This window comes from Hemicordylus capensis, chromosome 4, assembly GCF_027244095.1.
Source record: "Hemicordylus capensis ecotype Gifberg chromosome 4, rHemCap1.1.pri, whole genome shotgun sequence".
In the NCBI taxonomy this organism is placed as follows: Eukaryota; Metazoa; Chordata; class Lepidosauria; order Squamata; family Cordylidae; genus Hemicordylus; species Hemicordylus capensis.
This window is the reverse complement of record NC_069660.1, coordinates 254033411-254060882: the sequence shown is the minus strand read 5'-3', so window position 1 is coordinate 254060882 and position 27472 is coordinate 254033411. Positions and strand designations below refer to the sequence as shown.

The following is a 27472-nucleotide window of genomic DNA, read 5'->3' as shown; positions in this document are numbered from 1 at the left end:
CCCCGCCACGCCCCCCCCACCGCCCCCCCACATACGTCTGACTGACACACATGTTTCAGAAAAATTTATTTTAAAAATTAAAAAATTACAAAAATTACCAAAAATTTCAAAATGCACTACATACTTAGGTTTTTCCTCACAACAACCCTGTGAAGTTGGCTTGTATCTCAAACATCAGAATTATGATGCAATGATGATTATTATGATTATGATGCCCCTCCCTCACGCCCTGGTTCTGTTCCTGACTTTCCCTTGTGAGTGACTGTATTTTAACAAAACGAAAACCAAGGACTCCAAAGTAATTCGAGGGACTAGGGTGATAGTGCTAAAGACTCCTTATTCTCCCGCTGTTAAAGAAAGACTCCCCTTTTCCAAAACCGCGCACTATTTACACCAGAAAAGGTTTCAAATGGAGGGGGAAGCATTTATGCATTTATGCTTTGTTTTATGTTACGATTTCAAAGTTAGAAAAACTATAAAAGGGCCATCTTAGAGAAGATATGCACTGCCTTAGTTGCAAATCCTGCTTTTTTGAGATTCCCTGCAATTGAATAAAGCGATAATATACACCTTTGCTATTTAAATTGGTTGGAGAGTATTTATGACAATAAAAAATGAAATGGCATTTCAGAGGCAACATTGGTTGCCTAAGACCACTCAGATTTAACTAATCTTCATCACATTGACAAAAAGAGCAATTAAAATTAAAATCCATGACTAAAACCAAACCACTTTGGGGTTGTTTTTAATGAAAGGTGGTATATAAATTTAACAATAAATGTTTAGAAGTATATACTTTCACCCCCTGCTCAACCTACAATTAATTCCAGCTTATTTTCAAAGGGCTTCTAGTTTTATTTACAAATTGCTTGGCAGCACCAATGTTTAAGTAATCACTAATTGCTCCTAATGATAGTTTTACTTATTGTTAAATTTATATACCACCTTTCATTAAAACATTCTCTGTTCATCTGATTTTCAGTCTGGTTAATTAAATCGGTGGAGGTTTAGACTTTCCTGATGGGCTGAAACAGCTAATCCATTTTGATGATGACATATAATTAAATTAGCTTGCATTACATAGTGAAAAAGTCCAGGAAGGGAGAGATGGGGGGATGTGGAACCCAAGGTTCCACATCCCCCCATCTCCCCCTCCCTGAACCTTTTCAGTTAAAACGTGGTTAGATTATAGGGGAGGAAGGACTTGAATGAGCAAAAAGGGGAATTGGTTCGGGCGTTCAGGAAGTTGTTCAGAAGAGGGAGTTGTTCAGGAAGTTTGCTCTGGTGCGTGTCCTCCTCTCGACGCATGTGTGACTGGTGGCGGGGCGGCGGGGCGTGCCAGGGAGTGAGAGTCAGAGACTTGGACTACGAAGACGCCACGGCGCCCAGTGCTGGATGAGCAATGCCAATGGGGGGGGGCGCGCGCCGGGACCGGGGGAGGGGGGCTGCTCTGCAAAAATAAAAAAATAAAAAATAAAATTTCCGGCAAATCGGCAGGGGCACTTTTTGGCGCCCCCTGCCAAGTGGCGCCCGGGGCACGTGCCCCCCCCGCCCCCCTATAGTTACGCCTATGGGTTGTTGCCAGGATATCCCTTGTCCTCCCCCCCCCCCACTTAAACAAACAAACAAACTAGATCTAGGAGCCTGTTTGGGGACAGGGAACAATTTTTTTTAGTTCTTTTTCTCATTCCTTTTGCAATATAAACCATCTTGAGATCTCCCCTCCCCCCATTGAGAAGTGGTATATATATTCTAAATAAATAAGTCTCACTTAAATTAATAGGTTTATCTTATTCATTATTAACTTGTTTCATTAATTTCAGTGCTGCTTTGAGTAGCTTTTGCAAGGTGTACAGTATTGGCAGACCTCTCACCTGCCAATACTTGAGAAAAGGTACTATTGCATCTGAAAAAGATACAAGTTACGGGGGGAAATGGAATAGGGATATTCATGAGGATTTTCTTTGTTGGTTTTAGCAGCATTAGATAAAAATGGATGACAGAAATCCCCAGATAGAGAGGTTCTCTTCTCACCTTTATTGATACTTTAAAAAAAAAAAAAGTTTCATAAGAGTTACAACTGTTTATCCAATCCAGACTTTACCTGCAAAGTAGGAATAACAATGAGGGGAGCATATGTGTCCAGTTTAAGTAACAGACATTAGATGATATCCTTGTCATCAAATTAACCATTTGTTTGCAACCTATTATTTGCTATTGTAAAAGGTAACAGATCTGGAATCACAAGGTGACATGGATTATAGCACCTTTGGACAAAACAGCTCTTCTCAGGTGAGTAGTAGTAGTAGTGAGTGGTAGAAGAAACAGCTCGTGTAATTCAACCACAGAGCCCAATAAGCGTGCAAAGCAAGTATCAAAGCAAGCTTCGATTTGTCATTACTTGCCAACTTTGGATACTGTGAGTTCTTTGGATTCAGGCTCTCTATCTACTAACTTGCTGGTGCAGAGTCAGATGCAAATCCCAGGTGCACCAGAGCAAGACCTTATACAGCTTAGGCATACCATGGAGAGAAATGGAGCCTCCCAAAAGCTGTTATGCTTAGGGAACGGCTTACTAACTTTCAACAGAGCAGCCTACATCTAGTGCTAGAGGGAGGGAATGGAGATCAAGCAACTTCCCCAAACTCGCAGAACTCTAACAACAATGAGGGGATGGGTAAACTATCAGCCCCAAAAACTAAGATAACCAAAAAGCCTCAGCAGACTACAGACCTTTCATCTTGTCGGCTGGTAGCTGAAACGCTTAAAGCTGTGTTTGATAGACTCTCATTACTAGAGAGGAAATTGGACATTGTTAAGACTCTTCTGCATGATCTGTCTAAAGGGCAGATCAAGAGGGGGAGGACTGATAATGATAACAGTGGGGAGAAGCAGCGTGGCTGTGGCTGTGGCACTTATCAGACCTACCACAACTCCCATGTGATTCCAGGAGGAAGAAGCACAGTTAATCGAATATTATAACCACACCATATTTCTTTTGTAGTATTTTTCTTGTAGGGTAAACTACAAGAAGTGTACAATTTCTATGCCATTAGATACCCGCTAAGTCAGCTCTTGGATTGTAGTCTGAGAGATGTAGACTTCAAACGATTTGAGAGGCTACCATCTAACCATTTCCAAAGTAGATTTATGTTGGATTTTTATTCTTCCTGGATCCCGAATAGGATTTTCCAAAGAAAATCCTTGATTGAAGGTTTTGAGATATTCCCTAATCGCTGTTTTGCCAACACCATCTTGGAGTAGGGATGTGCATGGTCTGGACCGGCACCGAGGGGGGGGGTCTACCTTTAAGGGTGGGGGGGTAGAACTTACCCCTCCCGCCGCTCTTCCCCCTCTGGCGCTGTAGTTTAAAACAAAGTTTTTGGGGCGGCAGCGTTGCTCGCTGCTGCCCCTGTCCCCGTCGTCGCCTGGAACGCTCCGTAATAGCAACACGCATGCGCGCATGGCAGCGCGCACGCCTGTCGCATGCATGCGTGTTGCTATTATGGAGCGTTCCAGGTGATGATGGGGGCAGGGGCGGCAGCGAGCAATGCTGCCGCCCCAAAAACTTCATTTTATACTACAGCGCCGGAGGGGTAAGTTCTACCCCCATGCCTTTAATGGTAGAACCCCCCCTCGGTGCCGGACCACCGGACCGGTCCAGCTCCAAACCGGTCCGGAGGCCTCCAACATGGCCTCTGGACCGGTTCGTGCACGTCCCTATCTTGGAGCCTTTAATTTTAAAACCTCCCAGGAAAATATCAGAGCAGCCGGGTGAACAAGGGCACTGTAAACCTAATGTGTCTGAATTATTTTTGCCCATGGAATCTCACTCAGTTAACTCCCTCTTCATGCAGTTTACAGAGGGGATTAACATTACAATTGATGAGCTGAACCCTTCAGTAATTAGCATCTCTTCTTTGATAGAAGATCCGGCTGATATAAGTAACCAGCCTATCCAGAGGCAGTCTGAGGAGCTGACAGATAATAAGGCAAACTTTTTTTTCTTCCTCACCAGTCATAACTAATGATCATATGCCTCCCTCACAGGGCCAGAAGGAGGCTGACTTGCAACACAAGCTGGAATTAATTAAGACAGACCTCCCACTTTTGGTACACCTTGAGGAGGTATTTAACCAGCCAGAAACTCCCCCTAAGAAAGATCGGTGGTTTAATTTGTTGGCTGACCCCCACTTCACAGTTGCTATGCCACTTCTGAAGTCAGGCCAAGATTGTTTTAAAACTACAGATTTTCCAACTAAAAGCAGTACCTCTGAAACCCAAGTCGCTACAATGAACCCGAAAGCTCCTACTGTTCCATCGCAAACTCTAGCTTCTCACATAGATTCTAACCCAATAAATGTTATGATTGGCCCAGGAAACTCTCAGGGATGGAGTGGCTCCATTCAGCCATTGAAGGGAGGCAGATCAGCATGGGCTTGCTTAGTGTCATGGAATGCGGGGGGATGGGAAGCTAGATCCAAGGACCCCTTATGTTTGAGCCTTTTGGACAGATTTGACATCATACTGATGCAATAAAACTTGGGTGCTCTCTGAACTGGTACTTAATGGATTTTGTGTATTTTCCCTACAGACCGTTAAGAGTAAGCAAAAGGGCAGACCCAGTGGGGGCCTTAGGACTTTTATCTCAACTAAGTTATGGGCATCATCAAAATGGGTCTCTTCTTTGGGTAACATAGCACTGACTGTGGAAGTTGCTCATAATCAGACTGCAGTGCTGATAGTCAACATATATCTCCCCCCGAAACGCAGGGCCCAGAAGGAAATTTGGGGGAAGCTGGAAGGGTACATTGTTGCCCTCACAGAGGAATTTCCCGATGCAAGTATAATTCTGGGAGGCGACTAACACAAGAATGGGCCCCAGTGATGAAATCTTTATGCCCAATATAAGAGAAGTCCCCCTATTTGGGAAGAGTATGTGCTTCTGTACATGCGCCTCTCTAAGGACAACATCTCAAACTTGGGTGGGTATTATTTGGCCCAAATGACCTATGGCTTAGATTTATTTGTTCTAAATGGCTCAGTGGATAATGACCATCCGGCAGAGTTGACATTTTGGGTGGGGAGGAGAGCGAGCACCATTGACTATTTTATTATTATGAGGCGCCTGGCCCAGTGCTCCTCGAGACTAGAGGTGGTCCCACAAGTGGAAACTGACTACCACCTAGTTACTCTGCTGCTGCAAAGCCCGTTGGGTCCTAAACAGTATGAGTCAGTGCCTTCTATGAAGACAGAAGATAACTGTTGTCATGCCAGATGGTCCCAGAGTTTAGCTGATAAAATCTCCACTCTTCAGTCACATCACCTACAGAAGCTGAGCCAAGAGATGCTTGATTTATCGGACCCGGTTCAACTCTAACAAATCTATAACTCCATTACTTTGGAATTACAAAAACATCTTACATATAAGCAGCGTGAATCCTCTAATAGACAGTGCAGACCTTCTGAACTATGGTTTGACCAAGATTGTGTGAAGTGTAGATGTCTTCTTCTGGACAGATTCCAAGCTTATAAGGTAGATCCCACTTCAACATCAGTCCAAGAACTAATGTTACAGAAAAAGCAATATAAACAGTTGATTAGACAGAAAAAGCGGGTCTATATGAAATCTTCTTGGGATTTGTTATTGTATTCAATCTGATCAAGACAACAGTCCCTTTTCTGGAGAACTGTAGCAGGGATCCCGCTTAGAAGACATCTGACATCCAATGCCCACATCCATCCGGAGCTTTGGGAGAGGCACTTTCGAAAGTTGTACTGGGAGGAAGGGACTTCGCCAAGCTCCTTTACATTCAATGAGGAGCCATTATCTGACTGGTCACCCATTATCACAGCAGAAGTCTCTGACCTAATACACCAACTGAAGCCGGGCAAGGCTCTCGGCGCTGACCTGGTCCCACCGGAGTTGGTTTTGTCCAATGTGGACTGGTGGGCACCAGTGCTTGCTTCGTTGTTTACTGCCATTGATAGATCAGGGTGCATACTGAAAGACAGGGATTGGTCCATCATTGTACCTATCTATAAGAAGGGGTACAGAAGTGAGCCAGGCAATTATAGGCCGATCAGTCTTCTGAGTACAGTTAGCAAACTTTACACTAAACACCTTTATTGGAAGTTGAAGGACTGGATAGAACAGGATAAAATTCTTGCAGAAGAGCAAGCGGGGTTCAGAGAAGGGAGTTCTACTGTTGACCATTGTTTTGTTCCTCATCATCTAGCACAGAAATATGCTCAATCCTTACATGTTGCCTTTGTAGATCTTAGGTTTGCCTTTGACTCAATCCCACGCAATAAGCTCTGGGATAAATTGAGAGCCTCCTCCATTGATCAGCGACTCTTAGCTCTAATTAGAGCCTTACACGTATCGCCAACCATGAAGGTTAGGTGCAATCCACAGGGAGGATTAACCAGAGCTATTCCAATTGGAAAGGGGGTCCAACAAAGATGTATGCTGACACCCTTGCTGTTTAATTTGTCAACGATATGGTGACCCATCTTGATAGCAGTGATTTCCATCCTCCCAAGCTAGCTGGAAGAAGTATCCCGGTGTTGCTGTATGTGGAGGACGCAGCCACTCTGGGTCTTTACTCAGATCTTTCCCCACTAGAAGTGGTGCAGTCTAAATTCTTAAGAGCAATATTTCAGATACCCAAGTGCACCTCTAATGCGAGGCTCAGATTGGAGGCAGGTCTCATTAGAGATGAGGCCAGATGCTGGCAAATGGCGCTGTTTAATTGGCTGAGGGTTTTTTCCTCGGACACAGGGCTGAGCCCCTTAGTATTATAGGATTCCTATCAGTCGACCTGGAAGTGTGCTCTGAACCAAAAGATGACCGCCTTGGGCCTCGACCAGTCTGGCTTGCTTACGTAAAGTTTGGAGATAGCTAGTCAGCACATTAAACAGAGAATAGAGAATACTGAGAGACAAACGGATATAGCGAGGGCACCTGACTTTCAGAGCCAGGAATCAGTCAGGTATAGTTTGGCCCCAGCATCCTATCTTGGAGGTGCCCCCACTTAGAAGAGTTTTTACCCTGGCAAGATGCAATACCCTACCTTCAGCCCTCTTAGAGGGCAGATATAGAGGGACTTTCTATGGGGAGAGGCTCTGCCCATGTGGGGAGGTTCAAGTGGAAACAGTCACCCATGTGCTATTGGAATGTTTGTTCTATAGAGACCTGCGTCAAGATCTCATTTACCCATTGATGGCTAAATGCCCAGGTCTTGATTCTCCTCAGATGATTGGCAGTCTGTTGGAAGGAAGTAATTCCAATACCACCAGATAGGTTGCTAAATTTTGTATTGCAGCCCTCCGTGTGCGTAAGAGCTTATTAACAGGAAAATAGGTGATGTTAAGGCCAGAACAACTTTTGTAGCTACAGTGTGGCTAACTGCAGGTAGGCACGCATGTATTGGAATCACTTTTATATCATCAGTAAATTTAACAACAAAATTTTCCCAAGCTCCTGAATTGTTTAACCCCTCTCAGGAGTCGGGAAGAGTTTTGATTTGTGTGTAATAGTCTCATAAGTATGAAATACTGCTGTCTTCTTTTATTCTTAGTTATGTATTTTTAGTATTGCTTTCAGTACCTTGATCTATGTTCAGGATGACTTTTTAAAATTTATTTGGTTTTATTGTTTGTAGTAGAAGTTTGATTATCTTCTCTTCTACATTTGTTTTAATCCCATGCTGGTCGCTGACCAAAATAAAGAGGTTTGATTTGATGTGTATATTAATTCATCAAAAGGGTTAATACCAAGTCAACACTTAAGAAGATAACACCTATATCTTGTTAAGCATGATGTTCTTGCAGAGGAACACCATGAATGTATAAAAGTCATGACAAATATTGCCTTAGTTCCTATTTACATTTCTTACATTTTCTTCTGTATTGGAGTGGAAAAGTTACTTTCCACATTTTAAACACAGCTTCCTAAATATCATACCTTAGTAATGCAACACAGATACATAACTTACTTTGTGCATCCACACACTTTCCCCGATTGCTGGAACCAACTATTTCTTGCAGCAATTTGGCACTAGAAGAGAAAATACAACATTTAGCTCAACAAAAAAACCAAACAGAAAGACACAACATAGTAATGTGTGTTCTTCATTCTTTATATAGTCCTTCAGCTATTATTTTAGTTCTTTAAAAAAAAATGACAAAGAAGTATCCCTTATTACAGTACCCAATTTTAACACTATTAAAACAGATTCACCAGCTTGCCAACATCTCCTATATTACACTAAATGTTTGGTGTCAAAAACAAGATCAACAAGATTACAGTCAGAGTGCCTGAAATCTGAGTAAGGTAACTGGGAATTCAGACTGTGTCTTGTGTCTCCATCCTAATGAGCAGGCCCCATCAAGCCCTGGGAATAGGACATGGTGCAATTCTTACACTATATAGCTTATATAAATAGTTACATGTAAATACCCATAGGGCATATCAAGATATCTGACTGAATGTTACATCATGTGGTACAAAGCCATGTTTCTTAGGACCGAAAAGAAAGTTACCCTTCCCATGGATGTTTCACCCTGAGCCAAAATGTTTTAAAAATATTTTTATTCTCTTTTCCAGAATGGACACTAGTTGCTGCCACAAGTACGTACACACACACACACACACACACACACTTAGGAAACACATTGGTTGGGGAGCAGACAGAGAAATCAGCATTGATCTCATAACCCTTCCACTGTACTCCCATTATTTAATGTTAACAGGGGCCTACATGAATAGATCCCACTCCCCGGATCCCTATGATCATGTCACAAGAGCAGTGCCTGTACACATAGGCCCTGGTTCAAGTTAAGGATTATGCATGTGGTGAGGGAGAGCAAGCAAGTCCAAAGCTTGTACAATCTACATGCCGGAGTTCTGTGTCTCACTAGCCCAAATAAGTAGCTAGTTGCAAAATGATGCTACAGCCCTAAAAAGGAGCAATTTAAATTGGTTTCACAAGCCCCACTGAAATAGAGGGGAAGATTTCTGTATACAGTTATGCACAAGTGATGACAGTTACTGGCCCCAAATGGCAACGGCCACTTATTTGCAGTATTAGCTACATGTGGGTTTATCTACAGATATAGACCCCAGCTGAAGGCCAGAATGCAATCAAATATCTTAAGTGCCATGTGAAGGATGTTTTTACACAGCTACAAAAACTCAAGTCATATTAACAAAGCTCAGCTCAGCATTTTCCTCAGTGGCTATTAAGCAAGAGAGGCACACAGACAGCCGAAACAAGTGACAGTTATTGAGAAGCCTACATAAACAACTTATTGACTGACTTGGCATGCTTAAAATAGGCAGGAACTTACATCATACAAAACTTGATAGTCATATCTCTTTGTAAAATTCAGATGACACTTCAAACATGTGCCTCTTGTACTAACTAGAGGACATTGTGTAGTGTTTAATTTGTAATGCAAGAAGCTTTGGGGCTTCAGTGTGCCTTAAAGCCATGCAACTAATCTGAGATATGCAGGAACTGTGTGGGATTACTTAATGGTAAGGGAAATGCACTTTTCACCTGCTCAAATGTTATGAACAGCATTGTTGTGACCCACCAAGAAATGTTAGGAGTGGGCGGTATATATACATGTAATAAAGAAACAAACAAAATGGACTCTCCCCTCCAACCAGCCAAGGGGTTATGTTTTATAGCTGCTTCCCTCATACAAAGAAAACGTAAGGAAGACTTATCTAAAGATTTATTTAACAACAACTAAATTTTCATCTTCTTTCCCTCCCTTTTCCCTTCTGACTCCACCCACATTCTCTCTACAGGATCCCCACTGGGTCAAACAAACACCACACAAAATAGAACAGGTTCCCTTACCTCCCTCCCTCGCGTACTGCATGCTTCACATGGACTTTGGAATGTGCTCTCAAATAAAACCAGAGCCTTCCCATCTCTGGCTGCTTTTAAGAAACACCTGAAGACATATCTGTTTAATCAGGCTTTTAGTTAATAAGTTTTAAATTTTATGGATAGTTATTTTAAAACTAATTGATTCAATGTTTTGTGCGCTTAAATTTGTACATTTGCAAACCCAGAGATACATATATTGGGTGATATAAAAATGTGCAAAATAAGAAATGGACACACACACACCCTGTTTTTGGACTAGTTTGGGGAAAATTGTGCTCAAAACCGAATTTGCAAGCATGAACAACAAATGGACCACAGTGTGGACACAGGAAATAGTTCAGTGATTAGGTTTAGGGAAAAGGGTAGGCACAGAAGCAGGTGCTGCTGGGCCAGGTAGACTCTTGGGCAATGGCAAGCAGTGTGCACCAACGAAGCCCCTCAACACAAGCACACACAACTGGCAAAGTCCAGAGCCACATGCTTGTATCTAGGGTCAGGACAAAGCCCCCAAAGGGTTTAAAGTTCCAGAGATGGAAAAACTTTAATACTTAAAAGAGATAAAGGGACACTTCCAGGTATCAGGGTGTTATTGTGCTGAAGCTTCACTGATTAGAACTTGGTCATGACTGCATTCTGGGGTGTTTGTTTCCCCTGTTTCTCAGGGGGCTCTTTAAAATTAAACACTCTTCTGCTTTGTTAGAACTCTGGCTTCATTAAGCAGGTACAGAATTCAGGGCATGCGTGCGCATCAAATTTTGCTAGGTATCTTTTGCATTGGATCAGTATTGGCATGACATCGATTCAACTAGAGGCCAGGTTTTCTCTCCTGATACCAGATGCTTGTCAATGCTCTGCTTCCTTAGCTTCTATAGGAAGCCAGAGTTTCCCAAAAAGATGGGTGGGAATTTGCTAATAACAATGGTGGTTATAAGATGACAAAATATAGTGGTGGCCAAAGATCAAACAAAGCAGAACAGCAGTGCACAATACAACAAATTTTAAAAATCGACCACACACTTGTGATTGTAAAAGTACAATATAATGCTGTGCAAGGATTCATATGCTGACATTGTTCTCTATGGACTGTGCCAGTTGTGCACAGCCACCCATTTCCTTATGCCCCAAACACTTTCAGGTGGGCGGAATTGGCAAAGCGCCTATGTACGAGTGCCATGTAGCTTTCAGGGTTTGTGTACATGAGAGAAGCATACCTATGCATTGGAATGCCGCAGGCATCAGTAAAAAGACAACTTGCCCTCCTGTTAGCATCAGTACAAATGCAGCAGCACCACCTGTTTGTAAACCACTGAAGTATCCAGCCTTGGACCAGTGTCTACAAGTTATTTAGAGTAGAGTACTTAGCCCACAGCCCTCTTCTCATTGCTATGACCAGGTACATACTTGCTCCACTTGCGTCCTGCAAACAGCTTGCCTCTTGGGTAACTGAGAACTTTCAGACTCCTAGTGAAACCACACTTTTCTTCTTGAATGGCAACATTTGGAAGCTCATCAAGAGAGCTTCAAACACCCTTCACCTATTTGCCTGTTCTTACAGTTCTCATTTGCTTCACACATACTTTGACTTCTTCTTAGCATAAGCTGTTATTTCCCCCTGAAACTTTTACCCAAGTATTGAGACCTTGCCAGTGTTCTTTTTCCAACTCTTACACATATGACAAAGTGTAAATTTAAGCTTCCTGAGTATATGGAGTGCTAGATTTAAAAGATTACATTCATAAACTGATGCACACAATATGAGGCAGAGTACTCCATATGCCTCAATTTACCAAATTAGTTCACAAAATTGTACCTCTCAAATGAGCTTTGGCACTTGTTGCCTCGAAATCAGCTCTGTTTGTTACTTACAGCTCTTCCAGATGGCAATAAAAAGCAATTTGTGAGTAAGTTGAAGGTGCTTAGTCAGCATCCACACACTCTTTCAGATTTCCATTGGTTTTTCCACGGGGCTCTCGTGCACAGGTCACATGGTCAGCAGAGACCTCATATGATTTCCATAGTGGCACCTGCCAGTCACTCTTGCTTTCTGATTAACACACCTTTTTCCCTATTCATCAGAAAAGTAGTATTGAGAAGCGGTCCCTGCTGGCCCTATGACCAAGATCCCACTGGGAAAGTCTGAGAAAGTGTGCAGATGCTGAATAAGTTCTTGCCTTCAACTTACTTGCAAGCTCTTTCCAAAGCACTTTTATTGCTGTCTAGAAGAGCCTTTAGAAAGCACCATTATGAACAATAAGTGCATTTGGATATTTGCACAAAGCAGAATCAAAGTACAGTGTGAGATCCTGGTTTGCTGGCAAACTACGGATTGCCCAGACCAGCACTGAGAACTTCTAATCTTATTTCTTTGAGCATGGAAATAAAAGAGGAAATAGATCACAAACATGAATCCTGCCTGCAAAATGGCAAATATCAAAATGCAGCCAGTTTCTACATAGCTTTGAAGTAGTGTAGGAGAAGTTTAAGCTATGGAGTCCCATTGTGCAGAATATGCCTAAAATGAATATTTACCCAAGGATGAATTCACACAATTTTATGAGTCATCACTAATTGACTTCTTGATATGCTATTTATTTATTTATTTATTTATTTATTTATTTATTTGTTTGATTTATATACCACCCTTCCAAAAATGGCTCAGGGCAATTTGCATCAAAACAAAAACAAAACAATTAAAATCAAAACTAAATTACACAATTAAAATCATTTAAACATTAAAATTATTTAAAACCATCATTAAACATTTAAAACTATAAATCTAATTAAAAGCCTAGGTGAATAAATGTGTCTTCAGTGCCTTTCTAAAAGTTGCCAGAGATGGGGAGACTTATTACAATAGAGAGCGCATTCCAAATTCCAGGAGGAGAAGCAATAGAGAAGGCCCGTCCCCAAGTAGCCACCAAACAAGTTGGCGGCAACCGCAGAAGAAGCTCTCCAGATTATCTTAACAGGTGGTGGGGCTCATGGTGAAGACAATACCCAGGGACTAAGCTGTTTAGGGCTTAATAGGTTATAACCAGCACCTTGTATTTTGTCCAGAAATGTATCAGCAGCCACTGTAGTTCTTTCAACACAAGAGTAATATGGTCCCTCCTAGATGACCCAGAGACCAACCTGGCTGCCGCATTCTGAACCAACTGTAGTTTCTGGACTACATACTATGCGGCAGCCCCACAAAGAGCGCATTGCAGTAATCCAACCTAGAGGTTACCAGCATACGTACCACTGTTCTGAGGTCGTTCATCTCAAGAAACGGACGCAGCTGGTGTATCAGCCGAAGCTGATAAAAAGCACCTCTGGCCACACCTCAACCTGGCACACCAGGGAGAGGTTCAGATCCAGAAGTACCCCCAGACTGCGTACCTGTTCCTTCTAAGGTGTGTGACCCCATCCAGATCAAAATCGTCTCCCAAGTTCTGACCCCGCACAATAAGTACCTCCGTCTTACCTGGATTCAACCTCAGTTTGTTATCCCTCATCCAGCCAGGCATTTAGGGAGGTTATGCCTTCTCCTGATGATGTTGACATAGAGAAATAGATTTGGGTGTCATCAGCATACTGATGACACCCTGCACCAAATCTCCTGATGACCTCTCCCAGTGCTTTCATGTAGATGTTAATCAACTTTGGAGACAATACGGAGCCCTGAGGGACACCACAGGATTTGGAAGAACAACAGTCTCCAAGAGACACCATCTGGAATCTGCCCGTGAGGTAGGAGCGGAAACACTACAAAGCAGTGCCTCCCCAAACCCTTCAGGCACTCCAGAAGGATACTATGGTCAATTGTATTGAAAGCCGCCAAGAGATCCAAAAGGACCAACAGAGTCACACTCCCTCTGTCAATTCCCAATAGAAGATCATCCATCAGGCTGACCAAGGCGGTCTCCACCCCATAGCCCCATATCATATTGCTTTATGTACCAGCATGTTGCATTCATCCCCAGCCTGTGTATATTCTGCTATTTAGGAAGGAAAGAAGAGACAACCACACATTCTGCATGAAGGTAATTCAAATGCTGTGTCTGGAAAGGCTGCATATGTCTGCTTTTTGTTCCCCTTCAGCACCCTGGGATCAGGTCAGCCCCATTGCTCTGAAAACTGGCAGAAGTAAGTTCCCACGTCACCTCCTGAGCATCATAACTCTTTCCCAGCTGCTGCTTGCAGTTGCAATCTGTTCTTAGGTGTCTGTGAGCCTGGACCTTACAATTGCTACACATCTTTTTATCTTGCTTGCCTATAATACTCTTTAATTAGTTGCAATAGGACACAATGTGATGGGCTTTAATGATGAAGAACTGAGGTGAGCCTATGAACTTCCTCAGAGATAGTTATAATCTTTATAATCCATCTTGACACTCTAGAGCAGGGGTTTCCAACCTTGGGCCCCCAGATGTTGTTGGATTACAACTTCCATTATTCCCGGAATGCACAACGGAAGGCTATTATGGCTGGGGATTATGGGAGTTGTAATCCAGCATCATCTGGGGAATTAAGCTCCGGAGTACTATGGACAGGGAAAATCCTGCTAGAGCACTTCAGTTTTCCCTAAGCTGAGATACCAAGATTAATTAGAAAGAGGATCACGATCTCTGAAGAAAAGCCTCTCTAAAGTTCATCAGTTCACCTCACTTTCCCACCCTTAAAACACATCACATTGTGTCATTCCAAGATATTCTCACCGTTTTAGCATACTAGACACCTTAACATTACACACACACACACCCCTCAACAATGAATGCTTCCTTCCTAAGGGCCCATCTGAACAGTGGGAGTTTTCTTTCTGGAATGAAGTGTTTTGGCATTTATAGGCTCTACAAGCATAAACCAAGATTCTCAGGATGTTGAAAGCCACCTCCAATATCGATTTCTGCATTTATAGAATAATGCTAACTGCTTCCAGGAAAGTCATCACAAGATGACATTTTAAAAGTCATCTTGTAGTGGTGGCCTCAGAACAGTGTTGAACTAGTCATTTGTGCTAGCCTGTGGAAAGCCACAAAAGATGGTGATACCTCCAAAAGCTGATGCAAAAGACAACAAGAATTTGGAGAAGAGATGGAATATTTTCGCGAATCAAAGTCCCAGTGAGCTTTGGATTATACAAAACTATCATGCAGGGTGGGTAGAATAAAATCTTTAGTCTCATGCAACAATTTTAACACACTCATCTTAAATAGTCACCTAATATTATCACTATTATTTTATACCATTATTAATAGTATTTATTAATGCCTATAATACAAGGCGGTCTTGTATTATAGGCATTGCATGGGTGACACTCCCCTGTTATGCCACCCCGCAAAGCTCTGCAACATAAGAATGTAGAAACAATACGGGAGGGATATAATTGCATGGAAAAATAAGTGTTGATATTTGAGATCAAAAGAGAGTATTAGCATGGCTCTTCCCATGAGATCATTTCCATATGGTTTCACTGTGGGATGGAGTTGCAGGAGAATAGTATTCACAATGTTTCTCTGGACAGAAGAATAAACTCTTCAGCCTTCTAAAAATAAGACTACAACTTCAGTCAGCTTCTCAGCATTGTATTGGTGATTTTGTATAGCAAGATACAGACTTCACAAGACATGCCATGTTTAGAAAGGAATTACCTAATTCTGAACTATGCTGCACAGGTCAATAAGGGATCACATCAGCACAGACTACCCATTCTGCTAGTGTCAACAATATTTTATTTATTTATTGCATTTCTAGACCACCCCATACAGCAGCTCTGGGCGGTGCACAACAAATTTATAAAACATAAAAACACTGTTTTAAAAACACACTGTTTAAAACAATATAAAAACAATTTTTAAAACAATTCAGAGCCATTTAAAACCAATTAAAATACTTAAAAATTTAAAAACCTTGGAAGGCCAGGCCAAACAAGTAAGGTTTTAGGGCTCTCTTAAAGGACAACAATGAGCCTAAATTACAGATATCTACCGGTAGTGCATTCCATAGGCCAGGAGCAGCTACAGAGAAGGCCCAACTCCAAGTTGCCATCAGACATACCGGTAGTAACTGGAGATGGACCTCTCTAGATGACCTCAACCTGCAATGGGGATCATACAGAAGAAGGCGCTCTCTAAGGTAGCCCGGACCCAAGCAGTAGTCCCTCTCACTTTTTTTCATCTCTGTGCGGAATGAGTTTTGTTCTGGGTGGCAGTATCAAGGCAGTGTGTGAACACGTACATTCAGAAGGGGGCCTTCCTGAATCAAACTGAGCAGGATCTAAAATAAACTGAGTGGACATCCAAAAACTTGTGAGCGCGCACATATGAGCATGCCTTAGAAGGAACAGTGGACCCAACCCAAGCCATTCAGGTCTTTAAAGGTAATAACCAGCACTTTGTATTTTGCCTGGGAATGTATCGGCAGCCAGTGCAACTGTTTTAAAACAGGCATAATATGGTCTCTCCAGGTTAGGGGTGTGTCCGAACCAGTCCGGAGGCCATTCTAAAGGCCTCCGGACTGCCGGACCGGTTCGGACCGGGCTGGTCCGGGTCCGGGTGGGGGGTATTTCTTTAAGGGCGGGAGGGCTTGCTTACCCCTCCCGCCTCTTTGCCCCCGCCAGAGGCCATATTTAACAAAGTAACGGGGGCGCTGGAAACCAGCCACCCCCACCGCCCCCCCCGCCCCGCTGCGAGCAGATTAGGGGAACTACCACTGCCGCCGCTGTCGGTGAGGACTCGGGCGGGCGGGCAGGCAGCTGGGAGGGAGGGCTGGCGGGCGTGCGACAGCGGCGGCAGTGGTAGTTCCCCTAATCTGCTCGTGGCGGGGCGGGGGGGGGCGGCGGGGGCGGCTGGTTTCCAGTGCTCCCGTTACTCTGTTAAATACGGCCTCTGGTGGGGGCAAAGAGGCGGGAGGGGTAAGCAAGCCCTCCCCGCCCTAAAAGGAAGGCCCCCCTTCGGTGCCGGTCCGGACTGCTCCGGACCGTGCACATCCCTACTCCAGGTTATCCCAGAGACCAGTCTGGCTGCCGTATTTTGAACTAACTTAAGTCTCTGAACTATGTACAAAGGCAGTTCCATGTAGAGCACATGTCAATAATCAACCTTGGAGGATACCAGCTGATGCACCACTGCTTTGAGACCATTCTCTTCAAGGAATGGACACAGCTGTTGAATCAGCCGATGTTGATGGAAAGCATTCCTGGCCATAGCCTTCACCTGAGATACCAGGGCGAGGCCTGGATCCAAGAGCACTCCTAAGCTGCGTACTTTTTCCTTCTGGGGGAGTGTAATCCCATATAGCACAGAAAGATCGAACTCATCCCTGAAATTCCAATCCCCCACAACAAGCACCTTCATCTTGTTAGGATTCAACTTCAATCTATTATCCCTCATCCAGCCCATTATTGCTCCATAGGCAGGCATTTGGGGAGTGAATGCCATTTCCTGATGAGGATGAGAAATAGATTTAGGTGTCATCAGCATACTGATAACACCCTGCACCAAATCTCCTGATGACCTCACCCAGCCGTTTAATGTAGATGTTAAAAAGCATTGGTGACAGAATGGAGCCCTGAGGGACTCCCATTTCAAAGAGCAATCGTCACCAAGCTTCTCTATATGGAATCTGTCTGAGAGATAGGAGCGGAACCACTGCAAAGCAGTGCCTCCTATCCCCAACTCCCCCAGGCAATCCAGAAGGATACCATGGCTGATGGTATTGAACACCACCAAGAGATCCAAACCAACAGTCACACTCCCCCTGTTGATTCCCTGGTAAAGGTCATCCATCAGAATGACCAAGGCTGTCTCAAACCCATAGTCTGCTCTAAAACCAGTTTGAAATGGGTCTAGATAATTGGTTTCCTCCAAAACTGCCTGGAGCTGGTTAGCCACCACTCTCTCAATCACCTTGCCCAACCATGGGAGATTGGAGACCGGCCTACAACTATCCATCACTGAGGGATCTAGGGAAGGCTTCTTAAGAAGTGGTCTAATTATTGCCTCTTTCAAACAAGTAGGCATCCTACGCTCCTTCAGCAATGTGTTAAAGATATTAACTAGGCCATCTCCAACAATCTCCATGCTAGCTAGAAGCAGCCAAGTCGGGCAAGGATCCAGAGAACAAGTGGTATGCTGCACTACCCCAAGCAGCTTGTCCTTGTCCTCAGCCATCACAGATTGAAACTGATCCAATCTAATATTGCAAGAGGGATTGCTGGACACCACCTTAATGGCGTCTTCAAAAACAGTGGAGTCCGAGTCAGCCCGAATACAAGAGATTTCGTCCGCAAAGAACCCATTAAAAGCATCACAGCAGAATATAGTCTCCAGGGATTGGTTTGAAATGGAAGGGGCCTGAATCAAACTCCTCACAACCTGAGACAACTCTGCCAAATGCAAATCAGCAGAAGCAATGTGTGCAGACTAAAACTGGGTTTTTTTTGTCATACGTATCACTTTTGCATAAACCTTCAAATGGGCCCTATGCTGTGTCCTGTCAAGTTTGAGCTGAGTTCTCCTCTACTTGCACTTCAGTCACCGACTTTGCTGCTTCAGACCCCACAACTCCAATGTATACCAAGGGGCCACTTTTAAAGCAGGTTGGAAGGGACACTTAGGAGCGATTGTGTATACTGCCCTGGTGAGTTCCCTGTTCCAGGTTCCCACCAGGGCATCGACAGTATCATTGCCAGCACCAACATTAAAACCCTTCAAGGCTTTTAGGAATCCTACTGGGTCCAGCAGCCATCTCAGGCAGACCATCTTAATACGTCCTCTACCTCTGCAGGGTGTCACAGTATCAGTGTGATACTGGGTTATCACAGTATCACTATGTCACTGTATCACTAGAGTTGCTACAATATTACTACAGAGCTGGCAGACAGATATGCCACACAAGAATTTAAGACTGGAATGATAATAGCCAGCTTTAGATTGCAGTCCTAAGCATGCATTATGAATTCAGTCCCATTAAACTCAGTGGCCTACATGTTCTGCAGCATTAGGAGAGCAGAGCAAGAGCTGTACCTTCACAGAGAGGCTAAAGCAGAGCTCAGCCAAAGGCTTGCCATGCAGCTGACCATACATGGAGGAGCAAGGGGGGGCAATTTTCACTGATCTCCCCTCCCTCCCATGTACTTTTTAGCTGTCAGAATTATGCCCCTGATGGCTGTGTGACCCTCAGAGAAATGTTTCCAGAAGCCAAAAAGTATTTGTGGAGGAAGGGAAGTCAGCAAAAATAACTCCTCCCTCCATGCATGCTTGGTTATGCAGCAAGCCTTAGGTTGGGCCCTGCAGTAGGCGCAGCTTTTGCTCTGCCCTCCTAACACTGCAGAACACATGGAATAGCCCTTACTTCCAGTTAAACATGATCTGGATCCAATTGTTAATGTCAGAGCTATCAGTTAGTCATTTAAAAATCCAGCAGATATATTCCACAGTGGCAAAATGAAACACATTTCACTGTAACAGTTTGTTAGATAATTTTTAGTTCCACTTCTCTGCAATACATGAACTTTAAGAGTTCTTATAAAAATAATGTCCACTAATCTTTAGTGTCATGCATACCACCCATCATTTAGCCCAAAACGTATTCATCTTAACTGCTCTCAGCTAAGTCTTCTCATCATTTCATGGCAAGTTAAGAGCTTGCATCACCTAAAATAAAGATGTATAAAGTTTGCTCAAGGCCATGAGCAGAGCCAACAAAGTTCTCCATCATGCCATCTGCAGACATCTTCAAAGCTTTGATGTGGAAATGATCTCATCTATAGCAAGACAGAGCCTTTGAGATATCAGGTAACATACCATACATCTCTAGTACAATATTCTTGATTAAGTTTTGGTCACGTTTTTATACAGGTAACCAAGGCAGCATACAAAGACAAAAACAATTACAACTAAAATTATGACAAGCAGAAAAGAATCACCAAATAACAAGCATTTTACACAACAGTCTGGAGGAAGGGAGCCAGCATGGTGTAGTGGCTAGAGTGCTGGACTAGGACCAGGGAGACCCGAGTTCAAATCCCCATTCAGCCATGATACTAGCTGGGTGACTCTGGGCCAGTCACTTCTCTCTCAGCCTAACTTACTTCACAGGGTTGTTGTGAGGAGAAACTTAAATATGTAGTACACTGCTCTGGGCTCCTTGGAGGAAGAGCGGGATATAAATGCAAAATAATAATAATAATAATCCATAGGATATAACCTACTATATGGAGGTGGGCTTTTGAAATAGTACCAGGTTTGTACTAAGTTATTGAAGTAATTATCTGCCAATCATAACTTGACCAGGCAATGTTGTTTTGCTCACAAACATCTTGTCAACACATCTTTGTGGTATTTTAGCTTCAAAAGAACATACAATTCAAAGTCTTAACTTCGAAAAAGTTGTAAGATGTCAGCAATTGTTAAAGTTAATGCAAGGCAAATGTTGTGGAATATTAATATGAAAGAGCCCTGCCCCCAAATCCTTTCCTGCCATCCGATGCTCTTCCAGACATGGATATATTATTCCAGGTTCAGTGCAAGTTACAGCAATAACATGAGAAATCCACAGGATACAGGATGTCGCACAATATTCTTAATGCCATCTGCTGGCAATCTGTGGCAATCTGTGCCTTTTCAAATTCTTAATTAGCGGTGGGGGGGAACCCTGCTTATTCACAGATTTCATTTGATTTGATTTATTTATTGATTTGATTTATATACTGCTTTTCCTAAAGTGGCTCAGGGTGGTTTAAACTAAAATAAAAAGTACATAATTAAAATCAAACAATTTAAAAGCAGATTTAAAAGATCTGGGTGTCATCAGCATACTGATAACATCCAGCACCAAATCCCCTGATGACCTCACCCAGCAGTTTCAGGTAGATGTTAAAAAGCATTGGTGACAAAATGGAGCCCTGGGGGACTCCATATACTAGCTCCCATTTTGAAGAGCAACTGTCACCACCATCTGAAATCTACCTGAGACACAGGAGCAGAACCACTGTAAAACAGTGCTTCCTATCCCCAAATCCCTCAGACAATCCAGAAGGAAACCATGGTTAATGGCATCAAAAGCTGCTGAGAGATCCAAAAGAAACTGCAGTATCACAGCCCCTCTTTCAATTCCCTGGTGAAGGTCATCTATCAGGCTGACCAAGGCTGTCTCAGCACCACAGCCCACTCTAAAGCCAGTTTGAAATGGTTCTAGATCAGGCCTGATCAGCTTTGGCCCCCCAGCTGTTTTGGGACTAAAAGTCCCATAATCCCCAGCCACAGTGGCCAATAGCCAGGGATTATGAAAATTGCAGGCCAACATCTACAGGAGGGCAAAATTTGAGCAGGCCTGGTCTAGATAATCAGTTTCCTTCAAGACTGCTTGGAGCTAGTCAGCCACTACTCTCTCAATCATCTTACCCAACCATGGGAGGTTGGAGACTGGCTTATAATTATCCATCACCAGGGGATCTAAAGTGGGCTTCTTAAAAAGGGGTCTAACCACCGCCTCCTTCAAACAAGATGGCATCCTGCTCTCCCTCAGGGAGGTATTAATGATATCAACTAGGTCAGCTCCAACAACCTCCCTGCAAGGTGAGATCAGCCATGTTGGGCAAATATCCAAAGAACAGGTGGTAGGCCATACCACACCAAGCAGCTTGTCCACATCCTCAGGAGGATAATCCAATCTAATCTCACAAGAGGGGTTGCCGTACACCCCCCACAACTGACCCTGAAGAAATACTGGAATCCAGATCAGCCCAAATGCAAGAAATTTCATTTGCAGAAAACTCACTGAACGCGTCACAGTGAGACATTGTTTCTGGAAACAAATCTGAAACAGAAGGAGTTTGAGTTAAACTCCTAACAACGGAACAGCTCTGCTAGACAAGAACTTACAGGCGCAATACATGCCTGCACATTATTGCCACAGATTACCAACAGGTGGCCCTAAGAAATTATGCAACATCCTTGTGCATTTCTCATTTTATGTATAGCCATAATTTGTACTGATGTCAGAATATATCATTGTTTGGAAGAGCCTGCAGTCCAAACAGTCTTTGGAATAAAGCAATTTTATTCCAAATTTAGCCTTTGTTTTGCATTTCCATTCTAACCATTGCTCTAAGAGTCAGTTGTTGTTGTTGTTGTTGTTATTATTATTATTTCGATTTCTATACCGCCCTTCCAAAAATGGCTCAGGGTGGTTTACAAGAGCACTTTTTACTATGTGATCATGCATTCAGGAATGCAACCAAACTTTAGTATGAACCAGCCACACACAAAAGGGGAGCCACAACTATTTCTGCAATTGAACTAGTTTATTCATGTATTTGTGCACCTGAATACATGATTATTTGAAAAAGATAAATGTGCTTCAAAACACAAAGCATTAACCAACCTACAGAATCTCAGGGATTGCCTGGGTGGAGCTATAACTGGGCGAATGTGTTCTAAAGACATGACCCATGGCATCAAGCATATGAGAGCCACCTCTCTCTCTCTTCCTTCCTTCCGCTGGCCACTCCTGCAGCTGCCCCCCACCATTTGCTCACCGCCTGCTTGCCTGAATAGCAGCAGAGTGTGCATGCCGCTGCAGACAGGGGCGTGGACGAGGGCCACGCATGCAGTTTGCCACTGCGGAGACAGTGGGGAGAACACAGGCCTAGCCTCCTCTAGCTGCCACAGTGGGGATTGCCTCTTATTTTACTTTCAAGATTACCTTTAATTGGCCATAATTCAGCAGCAGAGCACATGTTTTGCATGCAGAAGGGTTCAGTTCCTAGCATCTCAAGTTAAAGGTTTACAGGCAATAGGGTTGAGAAAGACTTCATCCAAAAACTTGGGATAGCTGCTACCAGTCAATGTAGATAATGCTGGGCTAAACAAGCCAGTGTCTGGCCTAGTTACAAGGTAGCTCAATACCTTAAGAGTTATGTGTCACTATCACCTAATGGTGCAGTGGTGAAATGACTTAACTAGCCAGCCAGAGGTTGCTGGTTCAAATCCCCACTGGTATGTTTCCCAGACTATGGGAAACACCTCTTTTGGGTAGCAGTGATATAGGAAGATGCTGAAAGGCATCATCTCATACTGCGTGGGGGGAAGCAATGGTAAACCCCTCCTGTATTCTACCAAAGACAACCACAGGGACAACCACAAAGATAATCCACAGGGCTCTGTGGTCCCCAGGAGTCAACGCCGACTCAATGGCACACTTTACCTTTACTTTACATAATACAAGCACTATACTAGTGTGCATTTTAACCAATAGTGCTGAAAGGCTGAGTAGGGGTATTAGATATTTTCAAGAATAAGCTTTCTGGCAGAAGTAATTTGCTTTTTCAATGAACAAGCTGTTTCTTAAAGTATTTAACAGGTATTAAATTAACTTCTTCATTGATAAATAACCCGTAATTCCTTAATTCAACATGGGTACGACCCACTGAGAAGAGGAATGCATCAAATATTTCAGTTAAGTGCTAAGGAGCATGAATGATCCTGTGCTGTGAAGTAGAGATTAACTACATGACAGGTAATCTGGTACTGATAGCAGGGTTTCTAGATAAGTATATTGCTTCATCTGTTTTTAAGACACACAAATTTTTTCTTACTTGAGATTCAAAATAGCCAATAAAAGAAGTTTTAATTAGATTTAGCTTTTCATACTGCCAGTGCTATATAAAATTTTGTTTTGTTTCTTAAATAAAAGCACTGCCAAGCCCAGCAATTGCAACATGAACAGCTCTCTAACAGCCAGACGGTGATCATCATAATGGAAGGGGTGGAAGGAGAGAATGAATGAACAGATTTTCATTCTTGATGTGTTTTAGCTCACTAGTGATTCTAGTAGTGAACCATTTGGCCAAGGCCAGCTCCAGGTTTCAGAAGTCTTTTGGCAAACTACCCTCCCTGGGCCTCCTCCTACTTGGGCTTCCCAAGTGTCACTCTGCCACCACATGAAGGCAATAGGCACAAAGGTGATCTCAGAGCTCAGCTGCCAAATGATGCCAACCCCTCACGCAGGGGCGGATTAATGGATAGGCAAAGTAGGCACTTGCCTACAGTGGCAAAATTTGAGGGGCGGCAAATTTTGCCACCACTCTCTGGGGATGGTGGCAGCAGCGCAGCAGCTGTGTGAAAGAGGGAAGTTCCCCCTTTTACCTTTAAAAAATGCCGCTGTGTGATGGGATGAGGTGGCGAATGCTCCTTCCTGCTTCCCAAATTGCAGGCTGGTCTGCAACCTGTTTGGGGCCTTTCTTCACATACATGCATATGCAGGGAGGCCCAAAACAGGCTGCAGACTGGCCCGTGCAGTCATTTGGGAAGCAGGAGGGGAGCTGGAAGAAGCTCTTGCTGCCCTCGCTGCCCCCATCCTGCTGTACAGCAACATTTTTTTAAAAGGTAAAAGGGGAGACATTCTCGCCGCAGCTGCTACAGCTGCCCCCAGCCCCAGTGAAGGGCAGCAAATCCTTGGCTGCCTATGGGCAGCAAAAAGCTTAATTCGCCCCTGCCCTCACGCCAGTTCTGCATTTGATCATCATGGCTGAATTTAACAGCCCCATTCCACAGATGAGAAATTGCTTCAGGAAGACTTGCAATACTCATGGAATTTACCAGCCCCCAACTGTGGCTTACTTACAGAGGATGGAAACCAGCTAGAGTGGGAAATCCACGATAATCTCTCTCTATTCCAAACATAGATCACTACTAAGATCAGCCCATTTGTTAGTACCAGGGAGGTGCTCTGTGCAGTAAATAATTCTGTAAATTTTCTTGATTTTTAAAAAAGCTGTTCAACAAGATATAATCAATAACTTCAGCAAACACACACACATGAATTGATTGCTTTCTAATAGGTCAGTTGAAAAGTAAATGGATTACTGCTCTGTGCAACTCAATGTGATTTATTTCAAGGGAGAATAAGTGGGGCCAGCAACCAATAGCTCCTTTCAAGTGGAAGAAAACATTATCTATGCCCTCATTCAGAGAAACATTTCAGGCTGCCAAGAAGTCATCCATGCTTTAGCTCCTATCACTTTGCAATCTTATCACAGTATTCTTCTGTCTTCTTTCCCACCACATTCATTTGTCAAATGAAGCCCATTGTTCTTCAAGCTCAGCATAACATAGCCTCTGTAAAAACAGATTTGCCATATTTTAACCTTTAGGCTTATAAGAAACCTGTGATGTGCCATGTAACTGAAAACACTTTTCAAATGTTTACTGGAGACCCAGCAAAATAAGGAAATTGGCATGGAATCATTTCTGTTAGATATCATCACTTTCAGTGGTACTGAAAACGTTACCATTAAAAGTACGAACAGTGCACGCTAGCTATCATAGTTATACAGCATGGTTATCTGGAGAAGACTAATGACACCACAGCAGTTAAACTACAAACACAAAATTAGCAATTTAAAAGGTTAAGGAAAATGAATGTTCACAATTTCCAATTCACATATACTCAAAACCGCAGTTGGTAAAACCATGGTTGGCAAGGGATGACTGTATTTCCAAAATACTAATAAGAATTGTAAAGATATTTTGTCATATTCACTCAGTGATATATTAAGCATAGCTAATCATTTCAGCCATTTATTTTGACTCAAAGGCCACCAATTAACTTTACACTAGACTAAGACTAGATTTTTATAGCACCTGAATGAATACAGCCCTGGCTTCTAAAAATGTCTCCTCTGTCACCTAAATACTATTTACTGTAGTAGACTAGAGGAGATAGCTGTCAGCTGGATTGCAATACACTGAAGCAGATGGTAAGTAAAGGTAAAGGGTGCTGTCAAGTCAATTTCGACTCCTGGTGCCCACAGAGCCCTGTGGTTTTCTTTGGTAGAATACAGGAGGGGTTTACCATTGCCTCCTCCTGCACAGGGTGAGATGATGCCTTTCAGCATCTTCTTATATCACTGCTGCCAGATATAGGTGTTTCCCATACCAGCAACCTTCTGCTTGTTAGTCAAGCATTCCCTGCTGCGCCACTTAAGGAAGCAGAAGGTAACCATCCTATATTTCCCTGCTCCGGACAAACTGAGAAGATCAGGAGCTGTCTCTAGGTTGTGAAGTGCCACCACATCTGTTCATGGAATTATGTGCAAAAATAGAATATTGTTTGCAGGGTGTGGAGATAGTCAGTGCACCACCAAGAAAGTCAAGCTAGCATTATTCATGTGTCATGTTAGGAAAGGAGACTGTTAAAAGCTTACGAATTCAATCTGATAAGGTTTTGCCTTTCTGTGTGTCTATACATTATTATAACTGTCATATACTATTCCTTCTGTTTTGGGACATTGTTTCTTCTTAACAGTCCCAGTTAACATAAAAGATCATATTTTCTTTAGATGAATACATCATTTAGACAAAACCATCAATACTCATCATTGTATAGTATCAACAGGCATTTCCATAACACAGAAAGACCCACATGATACACAAGGCAACACCAGAGTTCCTGACCAGCTGGTGCTGCTGCACACATGGAACTCAGCCCCGTTGCTGCACAAGATTGCAATCACGCAATTACTTAAAACAGCACTCTCACACTTGCACAGCACTACTTACATTGGAAACAGAAGGAGTAGACCAGGCAAACAGCCCTTTAAGGAATTTTCCCTAGACACCTTACATATGAAAACATCCCAGTGGTGGTACTGGGGGAAAAACATAGGAAGAAATTGTTGCTAAAGTACTCCTTTCACAACGCATATAATCCACATAAACGCAGACAAACTTAGAAGTAGGTCAAGGTATGTCCTGGAGACTCTGAAACCATTGCAAAATGTGGGAAATGAAAACAAAACAGAAGGCAATTTGACACCAGGTGGATCACTGACACTAATTAAGCTACAGCAATCATGTAATTAAGCACAGAGCAGTCCCTGTGACTTCCAAATGGTAGGCATAATATCAATTAATTTATCATGTAGTAAAGATAGCATACATCATCATGGGGCTGTAACTCAGTGGCAGCACACCTGCTTTGCATATACAAGGCCCCAGGTTCACTCCCTGGCATCTCCAAGACCCCTGCCAGGAAACTTGGAGAGCTGCTGCCAGTCAGTGTACAGTACTGAGCTAGATAGACCAATGATCAGACTCAGTATATGGCAGCTTCCTATGTTCTTGTCATCCTGATCTTATGTACTCCTCCCAATTTTTGTTGAGAAGAATCATTCCAAGATACCACTTACATTAAATACCTTGTTTCACAGCTCCATACAACATAATAGGCAGCACCTCTTATTTCATAGTGTTACATTTTCAAACTGTACACAAGGATAAAAACTTCAAAGTTTATCCTATTCTGAAAGTACTGTTTATGCTAATTAAACAAAAACCTCTTGATCCCAAAGAGTGTGCAGAAAGTAGTAGCCTTTAAGCTCATTAAACAAATTTTTCAGGATATGATTTACTAAGCCATTACGAAACACTAGGATAGCTGAAAGCACAACCCAAACAAAAGTAAAAGAAATACTAGGAAACAATATTTTGTTACTGTGGTGTTTTTTAAATGTAGGGTCTGAAAACTCTTGCTGCAAGCTCTGTAATGTACACAGAGTACTGCAAAACATACAATAA

General features: G+C 43.0%; 1 protein-coding gene and 1 long non-coding RNA gene across 6 annotated transcripts in view; one reads left to right on the top strand and one right to left on the bottom strand.

Moving 5' to 3' along the window:
- LOC128322696 (uncharacterized) overlaps positions 1-3260 on the top strand; it is a 33189-nt gene extending 29929 nt beyond the window's left edge. The window contains exon 3 of the long non-coding RNA XR_008305892.1: positions 2227-3260. This is a non-coding gene — a long non-coding RNA (uncharacterized LOC128322696). The remainder of the gene's footprint in view (positions 1-2226) is intronic.
- MAPRE2 (microtubule associated protein RP/EB family member 2) overlaps positions 1-27472 on the bottom strand; it is a 192077-nt gene that overhangs the window by 145860 nt on the left and 18745 nt on the right. For 3 of the 5 annotated variants that reach the window (XM_053244461.1, XM_053244459.1, XM_053244457.1), the window contains exon 2: positions 8001-8062. The exons of 1 other annotated variant lie outside the window; for it this stretch is intronic. Coding sequence is in view for 1 of the 4 variants with exons in the window: in XM_053244457.1 (XP_053100432.1) it covers positions 8001-8062 (62 nt within the window). In the remaining 3 variants the exon portion in view is untranslated. Of the gene's footprint in view, positions 1-8000; positions 8063-26455; positions 26591-27472 lie in introns of those variants that run through there. One more of the 5 variants, XM_053244460.1, reaches the window with a different exon arrangement.